At 37.3% G+C, this 16,795-nt stretch overlaps 1 protein-coding gene across 1 annotated transcript; it reads right to left on the bottom strand.

Annotated features, from left to right (window-relative positions):
• Positions 1 to 11,843: 11,843 nt before the first annotated feature.
• On the bottom strand, positions 11,844 to 16,792 carry vim (vimentin). Its single transcript, XM_027015285.3, has 9 exons — positions 16,119 to 16,792; positions 15,678 to 15,738; positions 14,877 to 14,972; positions 14,252 to 14,413; positions 13,366 to 13,491; positions 13,057 to 13,277; positions 12,788 to 12,831; positions 12,389 to 12,477; positions 11,844 to 12,304 (listed from the first exon to the last, which is right to left on the bottom strand). Exons 1-9 carry the CDS (start codon positions 16,649 to 16,651, stop codon positions 12,263 to 12,265), a joined length of 1,374 nt encoding a protein of 457 aa, XP_026871086.1. The 5' UTR covers positions 16,652 to 16,792; the 3' UTR covers positions 11,844 to 12,262.
• Positions 16,793 to 16,795: the final 3 nt, after the last annotated feature.

Consider the following 16,795-nt stretch of genomic DNA (forward strand, 5'->3'; position numbering starts at 1 on the left):
CACTTTCATGTACACAGACATATGGCTTCCTCTGACCACATCATGGTAAGGCATTAGCAGCTGTTTTGTAAAATTGAGATTTCTCTAGCATTATCACTCAGCTTCTGCACTACACACACCCTCTTCCAGATAGTTTGTTTACACACCTTCTCTATATATAGATTTTAACACATTGGTGACTTGCCACCTGTGAAATTTCCCCCTTCATCTTTGATCTGAAAGAAGGAATGAGTTAGAGAGTCATAGGGGTGGGGCATGTGGAATGAAGAGGAGATATCAGAAGTGATATTTTTTAATATGTTATTTCAAGTTTAATTTTCATCCTAACATGACAGGAAAAAAAACAGCACATTTAAAAATTTTATTTGTTATTTGTTTTGTATCACTAAAATATTCCACAAGAATCCAATTAAAAATCAGAGGCACATTCAGATTGTCAGACGCAAAAAAATGTCGTGTTTGCATCTGCTGTTGCTAGTGGGCATAGATATTAAGGTGTTTCAGACACCTTCAGCACTTGCACAGTATATGTATCAGGTTAGAGGCAGGCAAGGATTTACTTTTCATATAAGCCCTGCTCCCAACAGCCCTACCTTTTAAAGGCTTACAGAAAGCCATTCAGGTTTTTATTTTATTTGGACAGAGGTTCCATTTATTCCATGATTTCAGTATCAAGGGCAAACAATTATTATCATGCATAAAGTGATTCATTCAGGCTACACCCACATACATGCTGGCAAAGCAGGACTATTTTTATAGTTAATTATCACACATTCAAAACATAGCAACTACACAAAGCTAGAAAAACTGAAATAATATGTATAGGTCAACCTCCACCTCCACCTGTACACTGACAGAACTACAAGGGGAAAAATCAAGGACATGCATTTACAATCTCACAATTCAAGCCCAGCACAAGGACTGTTAATCTTCCAGCTAGTGAGTGGGTGTAGGGGCACAAAAGACCAATCAGTTTTTTGCTCACCGTCCTACAGTGTCAGAGCTCTTGTCAGCTGAAAAGACCACAGTCCTCCAACCTCAGACCTGAGAAAACTGCAGTTATGTTACCATAGGAACAGTACATGTGACTCGTAGGTATCAAAGACTGCAGATCTGCACACTCAATATAAATCACATCTATCTCAAGTCCATCTGGTACCACAGTTAATGGTTTATCATGTCAAAAAGTTTAATAGTTGTATGTAGTCAGCAGTTGTATGTAAATAATATTCATGAAATCTACTGTATAAGTATTCTCTGGTCTTATGTCAATGTAGTTTGACTACACTTTCTGGGAGAGGCGGTAACTGCAATAAATAAAGTAAATTAATCTGCCAGTTTCCTGTAGAACCCTGGAAGGGAGAGGAGCAGCCTCATAAATGTTTGAAGTGTGTGTGTGTGCGTGCACATGCTTGGGAGCGAGTGTGTTCATGCTCTATTAGACACGATTCTAAAACATTAGACATGATACAGCACTGTGACACCATGACCTGGCAGAGGACTTGTACCACTTTGACAGTAACACAGACAAACCAACACAACATCCCAAGGTAGCTGCTTGTACTCCAGGCTACCTCTAAACTTTATTCAGAATGCAATGGCATGTTCATCCCATTTGAATTCTGTATCTCAATTTTATTTTTAATTTTTTTTTTTTTTTTGTGTATGTACATTTTTATACTGTTGTTGTTTTAATACAGACCAGCTACTAAATAGGAACATGCATCTTGCTTTTACAAAGTGAATAATAAAATGACTAATTGTTTCTGGCAGGCATCTTTTTCTTAGATACACAGAGAAAACTTTGTCATTTATACAACTGTTGTGATGTGGGCGGCACAGTGGAAGCGAGAGTCGAGGTTGTGAGGAAGTGCTCTTTATTATCCATAGTAAGTAAAGTCTGAAAGCACTGATGAAATTTAAAAAAAAGAAAAAAAAACAGTCTGGCTCTCTGGGTAACATTGTGTCTTGTGGAGACTCATAACTCCGTAGTCCGCTAATGTGCAGCGCTACCTTCCAGGACATGTGGGCTTAAATAGGGGCCTAAGGACATAAAGAACAGGTGAACACAATTAATAGATAGGTGATTGGGAGTGGGGCAGGTATGTGGTATCATTCCTAGCAGGAGTGGGTGTGTCCTTCCTGCTGGATGACCGGCCAACCGTGACAACTATTATATATGCTTTCAGCAGGAGGCTTTACACAGGGAAAGGCATCTCTTCCAATACCTTAGAATGTGTAGAGAATGGGGCATTTCTGCCTTATATGGAGCATTATAAGTGTTACCATTATCTCCTGTTTATGGTTTATGGTTTAGTTAGAGATTATAGCATCTCTCTTTCCAGCACAAACATGGCTAAAGAGAGTAAAGGGAACAAAGATGCATCTCTTGCTCATAAACCAAAATGGCTTGTATAGAAAAATAGGGTGAGGGCAATTAAGACAAAATATTAAGATGCTTGTGTATCTGAATGGAATAGAAAAGAAACTGACAGGAAATAACAAAGCAAAAGATGAATATCTGTATAAAAAAAGAAAATACATTTAAATGTACTGACACGGAAGACAACTACATTTCTTTTGCAGTGGGCTTTTCATCATATAGTTTCTTTAATAAACTTCCAGTGGGGAGAAGCTGCTGAATGGAAGGGTGACGTTCTTAAAACTCTTAGAGCAGAATTGTATAGTTCTTTAATCCTACCTTGTGACAGTCTTCATGATTTTTTGATATTAGCATAACAAAATATAACTGAAAATGCCAAATCTTTCTAACAAGGAAACTGTTCCATTTAAAATGTGAAATTACCATTATTGAGATCACCACTGCTCACTGTTCTCATTGGAATTGTCTAAAATTAATTACAGCTTTTATGTTATGACAAAATTAATGTATTGATACAAATTTAACCAACAAACATGTGAATCCAAGGCTCAATGATGATGATGGAGCTGAAGTAAATATTTCTGAGTTTGTCAAAAAGGTACAAAAAGACTTGAGAGTCCAAGTCACTCAACTCAAGTCCTCATTTCTATAGATTCTGTGGCAACCTAGTAACAATGAACTTGGCTTATGTGACACTGATCATACCAAAAGAGTCTTACATGATCAAAATATTTTTAAAAATGTATGGCAGCTGATTAGGTATATATATATATATATATATATATATATATATATATATATATATATATATATATATATATATATATATATATATATATATATACAAACACACACACACACATATGTGTGTGTGTGTGTGTGTGTGTGTGTGTGTGTGTGTGTGTGTGTGTGTGTTTGTGAAATTAATGATGTTATTCAAATATAAATGAATTATATTTTCAGATGGGTACTCTCATCACTGATATGATGTGTATTGTTCTTATATACACAACATTATATATGCACATACATATGCATGTTTAAGAGCATGTTTAAGAGCATTTTTAAATGTAACAAACAGATAAAGAAACAGAATTGTAGTTTATGGTTTATTAATCCAAAATCAGTGTCAATGGAAATTCTAAAAGTACCAGAGTTTCTCTGTTGTAGAACTGTCAGTTACACCCTAGCAGACAGCAAGAGTAAGCTGCAGGAGTCATTAGCTGATAGTAAATATGTAATTACTTTGGCCTATCCAAATCTGTCTTGCGATCTCTAATGCTGTCATAATACAAAGACCATTCATTAATTAAAAATAGGTTGCTGTCTTTTTTTTTAATCTTATACACCCAGTTTGGCCTGCTGTAAGGAGGCCTGCATCCCTTAAATGAGAGTTCATGTTTTGCAGAATCCATGTCCCTGAATCTTATGTGTATAGCTCACAGCAATGCAGCACCCCCATGTTCAGAGTCTTCCACAAAGACTACTTCAAGCAGACCTTAAGTATAACTTAAATGGTCTATTGCACATATCAATATGCTCCTTATGCACATATCACCCTTATCATTACAGAATGTATAAATATACATATGTTTTTGTAGATTTCACTAAGTCCCTTTCCTTGTTATTACTGTTCCTTCAGTCAGGTCTTCTGCTCCGGCAGCAGAGACATAAGGAGCTCATAAATAGCCTCTTAAAATAGCAAGAAAATAGCAATTTTATGGAACAACTATCCTCTGCAGAGTACTGAAGGTTGTAAACAGTCACAAATTGCCTGGGTAGTTATCAGAAGATCTTGTGTGATTGTTCGCATCACTGGGATCACTGGTCATTTCTTTTCTTATAGAGGCTGTGCTGCAAGCTGTACAGTGGCTAGAGAAGCTTTCAAAGAGCTTTAGCAATCTCTTACCAGTAATACTGATTTGCAAAAGGTTGAGGTGAACAAACAGAGGTTACACTGGTAAGTCACCGCATGACAAGACCAACCAGATCATGGAAATGAAGTGCGCCACCCTGGGCTACTTCATCTGCTTTCAAAATTCATCAGTGCTAAAACTGGAATGTATGGCCAGCAAACCTTTATTAGTCAGAAGTGACTGGAATGGTGACTGGAATGGGATCTCATTCCTGTCACCAGTCCTGACTGCTTTCCTGCTTTCATACGTTGTATGAATACAACAGCCAGGAGGTTGCCATTAAAGATCTCCTACAGACAACCTTTAGGAAAGCTTTACACACAGACCATACTCGGACATAATGGTTACATTTTCATATGAGACCATGTCATCCTAAGCTGTTATTAATGATAAGTGAATGATCCTGTCATGAGTGATGGTACAATCAGAGACAGAAAGGTCACTGGAACCAGATTACCATGTTCTTGCAAACCACAACAGGACTCTTAAAATAGAAAAGGCCTGTTACCATTGTGTAGACACATAAATAATTTTTTGTTGTTATTGAAAGGCATTAAAGACAGAACATTTATGTACTGCTGTAATTACCTACAGTGCCTTGTATAATTATTCACCCCCTCCTTGAACCTTTTAAAATTTTGTTGTGCTACTACTTGTAATAAAAATTAACCTACCTGCTTGACTTGGTTGTTAACCATTTGACTGATACATAGGTTATATTTCTGAACTATTTTAATGAACAATAGTATAAATATATTTTATTGTAACATAAAGGTTAATTAATCAAAAATCAGACTTCTGTTCATTGCAAAATTTAATTAATGCCCACATTCATGTCTTTTATAATTTACAATATTTAAATCAGCACATCTGGATCCTAATGTATGGATATTCTTAAATTGCTCAAGCTCTGTCAGACTGGTTGGAGATCAGTGGTGAATAGCAATTTTTAAGTCTTTCTACAGATTCTCAATCAGTTTGAGGTCTGGGCTTAGACTTGGCCACTCTAAATCATTGAGGTTCTTGTTTTTGAACCATTTTAGTGTAGCTTTAGCAGTATGCTTAGGGTTGTTGTCTTGTTGGAAGGTGAACCTTTGTCCTAGTCTTAGGTCTTGCAGACTGTAACAGCTTTTCTACAACAATTGCTCCATACATCTTGCCACAACTTTTCTGTTTCCTTTTCCTTGCAGATGGAAAACATCCTCACAACATGATGCTGCTACCTCCATCTGTGATGGTGGCGGCACAGAGGGCATGAAAGGTGAGTGTGAGGCAAAGGAGTCTTTATTCTCCATTATTCAATTAGGTCAATAAGTTGCAACACAGCAATAAAACAAAAGTAGCGAATGCGTAGGATTGGCAAGGTGCTGATGAGAGGCTCGTCACTATAAGGTCCACTAGTGTGCAGCGCTGACTTCGGGAATCACCCTGTTCTCAGGGTGGTAAGCAGTGTTTTGCTTGTGCCATAAATAGCGCTTTGCAATATGGCAAAACAGTTCAATTTGGATCTCATCAGTACCTTTTACAAGAGTTCTGCTGAGTCTCTAACATGCCTGTTGCAAACTCCTAAAGTGATTTTATGTGGCTTTTTTCAAGAAAGGCTTTCTTCTTGACACTTCCATAAAGCCTCAGACTCTGGTACCTTCCATGACAAGGTGCATTTCTACTGAGATCACCTGACATTTTAATGCCACACAAATGCACTCTATTCAAACAATTAGGGGACCTCTGATGGCAATTCTTGGCACCAGAACAAATTTAGCTATTCACAGCAATGGGAGTGAATACTTATGCAATCATAACTTTTATGTTTTATATGAATAATTTGACAAATTTTATTAACTTTCTTCACACTTCAATATTATAGACTATTTTTTGTAGATTCATGACATTCTAATTATGTTCATTTCAATTCCAGTTTGTAACACAATAAACTGTGAAAAAGGTCAAGAGGGTGAATACTTATGCAAGACACTTCAGACTGCATTGCATTGCATGGGTGTTGTTGATTCATAAAAGATGAATAATTACATGAGTATAACATCCATTGACCTTTGTAGATGAATGTGACTGCATTAGCAATTTTAAAGTTTGCTGTGCAGCATTTCCCTTGAGAGCATCTAAACTAGCATGCTTGGAATAACAACAAATGCCATTGTCTTTGAGGCATAAAAACATGCATCAAGAACACAGTAGAATGCCAGTATGACCATCAAGCTGGATCTTTTTCACTGTATGAGGTGGTTCCTCTGTGTTTTGGAGCCTAATCCCCTTAACATTTGTCTGTATTTTGTTTGAGCATGTGTGAGAATGTGTCTATGCAATGTAAATGCTGTCCCTGGTGTTCAGGAGCTAAATAATTTTTTTTTAAAATCATTGTTCTGTTCATTTAAATTTTATTCAGTTTTTAGTGCTACAAAAATTATCTAAGATTAGTGTATTTCTCTGTGCCCATAAACTCCAAGTTCTACGCCTATGTCTAACCTATAATCTGTTTACAGTCTAGATTTTTAAAAAGTACAGTAATCCACAGCCATTATACAAGAGCTGATTGACTAATTGACAAACCAAACTAAAACCATACACAAATAGTCATTTAAATTTAAAATAATTGTGATACTTGAAGACATTTTCACAATACTTGATAGTGTATATATATTTTAAAAGGTTATTAAATAGACGCCATGCACAATAACACAATAGTGCCACATTTAAGAGCCAGCTCTCCATAAATATCACTATTTTTGCACAGCTGACATTTACTCCCTTCATTTATTTGCTCTGAATAGCAGGTTCCTTGGATAACTGTGATTAATTATGTTTTATGTTTCTCTTGATTATATTATCTTTTTTTTTAATTATTATATTCAATTTTCGATATGGCTGCAACAGACCAATCCCCAAAGATCATGAGCTCCATGTCTGGATTTAGTGTGAGTATACTGTGGAAGTGATGAAGAGAAAATTAAGAAAAAGATCACTATACTTCCATTTCTGTGGCTCAGCTTGTTCAGGCTGTAATGTTTCTGCTGGCCCGAGTGGCGATGGGCGTGGAGCAGGACGCACAGGCTCCCTCGATGAAGTGACACATTTATTAACGAAAGACATGACTCATACACTTAACGAAACACAGACTAAAATGACATTGAACGACGATCACATACGAGTTTTACATTTAACAGCAGACTAACAATGACCAACCGAGTACACACACTATCCGAGATTAGATAGACAAAAGACAAAAACACAAGACATTAAACCCCGTGCAGGTGCGTACAATTACAAAGTGAGTGCTTACAAATAAGTTGAACCCCTCTGCACGCGGCAGGCCGTACAACGTGACTCGTGGGTGGAAGCGTTCTGTGACAAGGCTATTTACATCTGTAATTTGAGTGTAAAAATGCAGCAAATTTTATACACTGTGTGTAATGACTGTAAAAACTGTCGTGTTAGGAAATGTATGTCCATGTGACTGAATTTGTAACTGCAGTGCAAAACAACTTTGTGTGGTATTAGCCGTGTATGCAATCACTGGATCATCTGAAAATGGAAAGCCATTGGTTCTCTAATTACACTGTTCTTTGGATGTGTAGCAGTCAGTACTGATGCCTTGGCTAAGACACAGATGGGAGGGGGAGGAGGGAAGAGTATTTGAAGTTGTACTTTATAAAGAAATATTTTATTAAAGCTCTATTCACAATAATTATCTCTCTGTCACCAGAAATAAAATTGATCTGATTTGTAATGGCCAGAGCATGGAATACAAGAATTAAGGCTAACGTATCTATTCTGATACCTCTTACCACCCCCACCCCCCACCCCCACCCCCACCCCAGCACACACACACACACACACACACACACACACACACACACACAGAGAGAGAGAGAGAGAGAGAGAGAGAGAGAGAGAGAGAGAGAGAGAGAGAGAGAGAGAGAGAGAGTACCTTCATGTTTTCTTATGTGGTAACATAAGAAACTCTTATTGTTCATGTAATATCACCATTATTTAATTTTATCATTTAATAATATCACCAATTAAATTCACTATTAATATAATTTAATTTCACTTAAAAGTTCGGAAAATATGTGAATCATATTCCATTAGGCTGCCACTAGAGAGCACTGTTTGACATATTGATTTAGGTAAACAGGAGCATAGATTTACTAAACAGATGTTTAGCTCTCTATTGACAAAGCAAATACATTTTTACATTATTACAGTGAATATTTTTGAATGCTATATCTTTGAAACATTAATATTAATTGAAAAAATAACATGTCTGAAATAAATAAAATTTGTTGCATTGGTGTTTGGTAGTCACAAATTACAGATGTAAAACCTGGAGTGATATGATGTGTTATATAGAATATAGTGGCTTTTTCCATTGTAAACGGTGTATACAACCAATGAGACACTCTCCTCAGTTCCACAGTAAAATCACACTAAATCCAGACATCGTGAAACTCATAATCTTTGGATATAATAAAAATGTAATATAGTTGCTAGACATAAAACAATCACAGGTATGTTAACAGCAGAAGAAGGTATCAGTTGTGCCAAAAAAACTTCCTATTTTCATCATGCAAATAGAAGCGATAATGATAATGTAATTTGCCAGTGGTCTTTAAAGCCAATCTGCCTGCCAAGACATATTGCATCTTTCTCACTTATTCTGTCTCTCTCTTCCTCTTTCTCTCTCTTTCTGTGCAATGACAGATTTCAGGGGTTGGAGTACAGATAAAGTAAGTCTGTCCCTTTCAAATTCACATCTGCATGTTAATACAAGCCCATCTTGGATCATTGTGCTCACAAACTGTCTAATGACACACTCTGCTAAATAAAACCTCTAACAAAACAATTTAACTGTCTTATGTTGATCATATTTCATTCACGCTGGTAAAATTACCACCTTAAGGGAATGTATTTCATAAAGTTCAAAAGATCCCAAAATTGTGATATATTAATCAAATGTATGTTGTATTCCTAGGTGTGAGTCTGTGCATGCATGTTACCCTTTCTCTAATGTATAGTATACATGAAAAATCAGAATTAATCATTTTCATGCAGTTTTCAAGAAGTATGGGACACATGGTAGTTTCATGCAATTGATATTCAGGGTTGTTATCAGTGAACTTCAACTTGCAAGTTGTTGACATATTTCAAAATGATTTCTGATGTTTACTCGAGACATTACATAAGGGCAATGTTAATTTGGTATGCTGACCTACACTTTACACATATCCAACTAAAACTTTTGTTCAAAGCCGTTTCACTGGAGCAACACAAAGCTAAATGCCTAGCTAGTAAGAACAATGACAGTAGGCCATAAGCACAACATATAGGATTTGACTGAACTCATAGCCAAAATCTAAGTGTTTTCCTATATTCATGATATATAGTTTATTGCTATTTGTTGCATACTATATTGTGATTTAAATGTGGATATTAAAATTGTCAGGTTTGGAGTGCACAATGTAGTTGCCCACAGGGTAAACGTAAAAATAATTAACAAATTCAATCTTAGGATAAAAATGCTAGGTTCAGTACCAGTAAAGATAAAGGAACAGGCAAAAGAGCAAAAACATTAAAACAATCGCTAAGAAAGGCTAGACAAAAACTGATCAAGTCTTCACAAAATAAACTGACAAATCAGTATTAACAGACAGAAACATAAGGGATAGCTAGACACAGGTAAACCTAATAAATGGAGGATTGGGAATGGAAAAGAGGCTTTTGGGAAATGTATTCCATATGAGACAGGCTGGAGGATACAGACATGACAAAAATTGCTTTACAATGGTTTTTTTTTTAGCAGAATCAAAGTGCTAATTTGCAATTAAATTTGTAACAACTGCATTTGATTTAGCTGTACAAAAGCCCCAAACCCTCTGTCCATTTGTTGTTGCTATTATTCCATCCACACAACCAGATATATATTATTGATTGTGCATATGTGTTCATTCCTTATCCTTAACACATCATTTTAAAAAGTGGCCTTACAATGGGATAATTTCTACTTATGAAACACCCAGTGAGATAATGTGTATAATCAAGCCATGATCTTTTCTCCTGCTACACACAGCTCACTTTAATGTTCTTAGATTCAGAGGTTGAATGGTCAACTTTACAGTGTATAAGAAAGATTTGTAAAATGATATATTTTCTTTCATTCAGTCCTGTCTGTAGATAATGTATGAAGCCCTTGGTAAAATTATTATACACTTGAATTATGCAAGAAGTACCACATCCCAAAGGTGCTAAATTGGACTCAGATCTTGTAACTGTGGTATCACTGATGTTAACTGTCATGGGGTCAGTTTTATATGACTTATGCTTTGTGACAAGGCAAATCATGGATGTAGCAATACAGATACATTGTGGCCATAAAGGGGTAGCAATCTGGCCAGCTCAGACCAGTCTGGCCATTCTCTTTTGACCTCTCTCATCAACAAGTTATTTCAGCTTGCAGAATTGCATTTTACTGTACATTTGTTTTTATTTGTTTGTTTACCACTTTTCTGTGTATACTGTAGAGAATGTTGCGCATGAAAATCTCAGGAGATCAGCAGTTTCTGAAATACTCAAACCAGTCCTTCAGGCACTAACAACCGGGCCATGGCCAGACAGATCACATTTTCTCATTCTGATATTTGATCTGCTTGACCAGATGTTATATATTTTTCAAAAACTGCACTGGTTAGTTATGTGTATGAATGTAAATACTATGTAAACCACGAAAGGTACTTTATAATGCAGTATTTGTATTTGTATTATAAAATTTGCATGTTGCTAACTTTTAAAATGTATTCTCACTATTTCACAAGCACTTGTGGAGTGTTTTCATAGTGTCCACAGGGGAGCAGCTAAGTAAGGAAAAAAAACTAGAAGGGGGTCATTTAGTTGACTGAGGACACTTGCAGCCTACCAGTAGCAGCAAGCAATATAACCGAGTTAACTGAACTTAAACAGAGAAATATAAGCTTGTAAATCATCTTGTCACTTTTTGTCAGCTAAAACAAATTTGACTTAGAGAAAATCTGTAGACAGTCCTTTTTCGACCTTCTACTATCCTTTTACTGCCTTCGGGGAATTGTCTTTCTGATTCAAACAAAACCTATGTTGAACAAAAAGATTGCTTATAGCTCTAGGCCTGCTACAACACCAATGAAAGTGACCGGATCTAAGAAAGATTACCAGACTAATTGCTCTTTGTACTTGGCAACATACTTGTCTTCATTCTCAATGCAGTATGGTCTGGAAAAGGAGGGCAAACGGAATAAGAATTGTGGCATATCAGGGGATTTGATCCAGTTTTGCTTCATTTTTTGCTAAAGAGAAAAGAGTTAGCTGCAAGCTGTTTATTTGCATACATTTAGCCTTTTCAGTCTATCAGTTTACTTATTTGAGTGTGAACTGATATGTGAAAAATTCACCATTGCTAAATAACTAAGATAGTTTAGACCCTTATAAATACCCAAGGCCAGCATTTGTTAGAACCCATTTGGACATGCAAAATATGTTTAAGGCACAAAAGCTCCATGTTTATTTTTCTTAAATGTTTATTGATATTGACCTAGTGAAAGCAGTAACATTTTGATGTTTATGAGACATCATTTCATTCTTTTAGATTTTGGTCAGCTTGTAATAGCATACAAAATAAAGCAGTTAGATTATTGCTGTAGTCTTGTACAGTGTAAACTACGAAAATCATAGTAAACAAGAATACTGTGTGAAGCTGGTTCAATCATTTGCCTACAGTGTCTATAACGCTCAATCACAACTGTGTCTGCAGATTTTTCTACAGTGGCAAAAAAAGGCACTTTAAAGCTGTTTGTCTGTTTGTTCATTTTTCCCCCTCACACAGAAACACCTCAGCTTCTATATCTATATCTTATTCCACTACAGTGCACTCCTCCTCAGTGACCTATTACATCTGTCTTTCACAGGGTTGACATGCAGTTCATTCCAGCTCTTCATGATGCTGAGTAGACTCATTAATTACCTGCCATGGGACACATGGAAGACCAAAAGGATTATTTTAAATAAATACTGAAACAAATGTGCCATGGCCATGAGATTTACTTACATGCCCCTCTTTTGTTTCAATGGTCTTAATAACCACCTTCTTGGGCAGGTTCTCCATCTCCATTACCGGTCTGGTCTCCAGCATGGTTTCTGGAGAGAAAGGATTTGTCTCCAAGCCCACAATCTAAACTTATTCTACCGTAATACAGTGGAAAACTTGTTTTTTTTTTTTTAAGGGAATCAGAAGTTCACATTTTAAGCTCAGAATGGTTTCTGCCAGCACAGTGCTTATTTGCTTGAATTGGCTCTGCATTTTTAAAAAGAAGCCAGTCATAACTTCAATTATTCATTCATAGTGTCCAGAAGGCAGTACAATTCAGGCTTGTTCTTTGTTCCAACAAGGCCTTGTTTGTTCTAACAAGGCCATGTGTGAATGCAAGAAGACTGCAGTATATTTTACCTCTCAGATTAAAAGTAGTGAGTTTAGGCACTGGTGTTGTGATTCTGAAAAAGAGATAAACAATAAACATGGAGAGAAAGGGGATTTAGTGTTAAATGTAAAACCTCAGAAATTCTAATCTTTTTAACAGATACTCCAAATATTCTTATCTGTAATCTCTGATAATAGTAAAGACAAATCTAAACCTCACAACAATGCGAGTGCATATACACATTCTGAACTGTATACATGTATTTTGAGGAAGATGACATGTTTTGTAAAGTCCTCACCTGCTCTCCTCTCCTTCTAGCAGTTTCCTGTAGGTGGCAATCTCAATGTCCAGAGCCATTTTAACATTGAGCAGGTCCTGGTACTCGCGAAGATGGCGAGCCATCTCCTCCTTCATGTTGTGGATGTCCTCTTCAAGGTGGGCGATGGTGTCCTGATAACCAGACACCTCCATGCCAAAGGCATCTTCCAGCTCCCTCATCTGGCGCTCCAAAGAATCGTTCTAACCATGAGCAAAGAGAAAGGCTAAAGCAAAACCTCCTATCAGTGAGGACCTTGTTGAGCAATGTGTTTAGTGTATGTACACTCACTGTGCCTTTAAGAGCGTCCACCTCGCATGTCAGAGCCTGAATCTGGCGGCGATACTCGTTGGCCTCCTGCTTAGCCTGACGCAGGGCTTCATTGTTGCGGGCAGCAGCCTCTGAAAAATCAGCAAACTAAAGAGAGAAAAAGAAAGAGCAGGAGCATGGCCTTTTATTCCAGAGTATACCTCCTCAAAACCAGCAAATTATCCTATAAAAGTGTAATGGGAATTGAAAGGCAAACTTGAATTCTGAGCTACATTTAAAGCTTTGGATTTTGTCAACTTGTCTGGCTTCAAGCTGATGTTTAATTAGCATTGAATGAATCTTTGATAATGGGGTTGGTCTAAGCAGCATGTTGGGTCAGTTTGCTTCTCAGAGAAAATGGAGAAGTAATCCATTAACTGTGTCAATACTCTGTCAGTCACATAAAAAAAAAAAAAAAAAAAAAAAAAAATCCAATAATCCATTGTGCAGTATGCTTTCAGTGATTGGCCATCTGTCCTCTCTACTGAATTAATCCCACTGTTACCATCTGGTGCGTCTTAACCCAGAGGGAGGCCAACCACTTTACACCACAACCAATTTCAGGAGGCACATGTATGCCTACAAAAGCATTAACGCTAAAGCTACAGCAATGATCACTAACAAACACAATGATACACCATACCAACTTCTGTTCTGAAGAATAATGTTTAAGCACATGCTACAATGTTATACTGCTACTGTCCTGAACACTTTAAATACTGTTTTTGAAAGGATTCAACGAGCTCTGACTAACCTGTAGTCTTTATTGAAAATAATCAAAACTATGAGGTACCTCATATAAGTTCTCAGTCAGTAAATGATGAAGCAATACATGTGAAGCTGAGGCATATTCCACAAATATACAAACCTTGGATTTGTACCATTCCTCTGCCTCATGGATGTTTTTATTGGCCAGACTTTCATACTGCATTCGGACATCTCGCAGGGCAGCAGTCAGGTCGGGCTTGGCCACATCCATGTTGATCTGCACATGCTGGTCACGGATCTGGGCCTGCAGCTCAGCAATCTCCTAAAACAGAGTTAATGGAATCATGTGGACATTGGCTTATGTGCATTATTGTCCTGCACACTGTAATCATTGCTTTGTTCTTAAAATTCAGTGAATAATTAAAATGATTACTTGTGCTGTTTTAAGGATTATTATTTCATTTTTATGTATTTATTTATTTTTATTTAAGTGGGGCTTTAGTGAACTTTGTGGATCCTTGGTCCATGTTTCAAGCTACAGAACATTGTCCAGTACTGATATTTTATTGATTTGTTTGTAAAGCCTGTGTTTGCTGGGAAAACAAAGCCCTATTACCACCTTCTTTCTCTTCATGCAATTCCTCCATCTCTGCTGAGCCTTTAATCTCCATGGTAATGCCCTTCCCTGACAATCTCATGATCCTATCTGGGTTCAGTGAGAGTTTCGGTTACATGTAGGAAAGGAGTGGAACAGAACAGGGCTGACTGCCATAGTGACTAAATACCTCATCATGAAGCTTCTTCAGGAAAGTGATTTCCTCTTGCAGGGACTCCACCTTCCGTTCCAAGTCTAGACGAACCAGGGATGCATTATCTACATCCTGTGACCATGGCATACATGTAGTATTTCAATACAATGCAAACAAGATATTGACATCATATCATTTCATACACCTTCACTGCATTCCCTTGGACCCTGAATAATCTAATATGGTTGTGCTAATTTTCACAATAAAGGCATGAGATGGTTTCTAGAATTTCTGCTAAATACAGTACTGAATGAACTCAATAAGACCAGCTTGTTGGTCTCTAAATGTCTTTCTCTGTTTATATGGAACACTGCAGGTGGTAGTGACAGATACCCTTGAATACATCCCTGTTTTGTGTTCTTCCAGTGTCAGAAGTTTCCATCCACAGAAGTAGTACCACCCACCCAGACAACAGCTTGCTTTGTCATCTACCCACATGCCCCCACCACCAATACAGAAACAATGCCAGAATTAAATCAGCTTTCCTGCTACACGTTCCAATGACAAAGCTGCCCATAGAGAAATGTGCCTAACCCTGACACTGGACCACAGAAGCTCAACACTACCAGGACTGGTGGCCTGCACTTGCTACTCACTCACCACTGTGGTTTTTGCATACTGTTAGCAGCTGTTTACAGGTCATCTCAAAATGGTTTTCATTAAGCGAGATGCAAAATCATGCTCTGAAGAAAAACAGTAATAATTTATCTAGTCAATTATCTAATTGAATCTATTTGTTTGGCAATTGGTTTGGTATTGTCCATGAAAGAAACATACCTGCCTAAAGCTTTGGAGACTGTTTTCAGAATCTTCTCTTTGAAGCATTTCCTCCCGAAGCCTGAAAAAGATACAGAATTACTACAACACACCCAATCTCACAGATCTTATACACGTTGTGTAATAGGAGCACTTGGGTCTGTGATTGCCAAGCTGGGAGAGTGGCTCCAGCAGATCCCCAAAACATCTGATATCTCAGTCCAGGGAACAGCGAAGATACTACATAGGATCTTATATATATATATAAAAAAAATATTTTTTTTATTTTTTTTTGGTTCTGATGACAAATAAATCTGATGACAAATAAATCTCATTTTCTAATGCACAAGCTACAGGCTGTAAGATAAAGTGGACAAATGCATTTTTTTTTTATCCATTAATAAAATAAGAGACTTTTCTAACCAGGCATGTTTTTTTGGAGGTTTATACATTTATACATACTTCTCTCTGAGTCGCTGAATATCTTCTCCCAGATTATCTCGGTCAACTTCCACCCTGGATTTTTCGTTGGTGATCTGGTCCACTTGACGGCGCAAATCTCTCATTTCGTTTTCATAAAGATCTCCAACACGGGACGTACCTCTCCCTTTCAACTGCTCTAGCTCTGCAATTAAAATCTTGTTCTGTTGCTCCAGAAATCTCACCTTTTCTATGTAACTGGCAAATCTGTCGTTAAGGTGTTGCATCTCTGCTTTCTCATTGGTACGACTTGCTTTGAATTCGGTGTTGATAGCGTCGGACAGGGCGAAATCCAAAGTATCTGATCCCAACTTGGGCAAGGGTACGGTTCGCACTCTGGTGCTCTTGGTGGCAAAGATCGATGGTGGCGCAGAGGAAACGCTGGAGGAGACCCGTGATGTGCGCACGGGACTAGAATACTGGTTACTTGAATATGTTGACCGAGCTATCCCTGGTCGCTCACCAAACATCCTAATGTAAGACGATGACTGTCGATTAGTAGTTCTGTTAGCCATTTGGTAGTCCTTTGCTTATGGGTTCTTTTTGTATTTTTGTTGTTAACACTCACTTCGTTCTCACTTCCAGCTAAACTCCTCGGCAACAACCGAAACGCGGACTGCTCCAGAGAAACGCAGTGGACACGGCTCAGTTTTATAATC

The sequence above is a fragment of the Electrophorus electricus genome, chromosome 14 (assembly GCF_041902795.1).
Source record: "Electrophorus electricus isolate QZ-2024a chromosome 14, ASM4190279v1, whole genome shotgun sequence".
Lineage (NCBI taxonomy): Eukaryota > Metazoa > Chordata > Actinopteri > Gymnotiformes > Gymnotidae > Electrophorus > Electrophorus electricus.

Excerpts from the sequence above, each read along its gene's own strand:
- vim (XM_027015285.3), bottom strand. The coding sequence starts at position 16,651 with ATGGCTAACAGAACTACTAATCGACAGTCATCGTCTTACATTAGGATG. Across the intron at positions 13,278-13,365 it reads TGGACGCTCTTAAAGGCACA|AACGATTCTTTGGAGCGCCA; the intron begins GTGAGTGTACAT and ends GCTCATGGTTAG. Across the intron at positions 12,832-13,056 it reads CTAGAAGGAGAGGAGAGCAG|AATCACAACACCAGTGCCTA; the intron begins GTGAGGACTTTA and ends TCTCTTTTTCAG.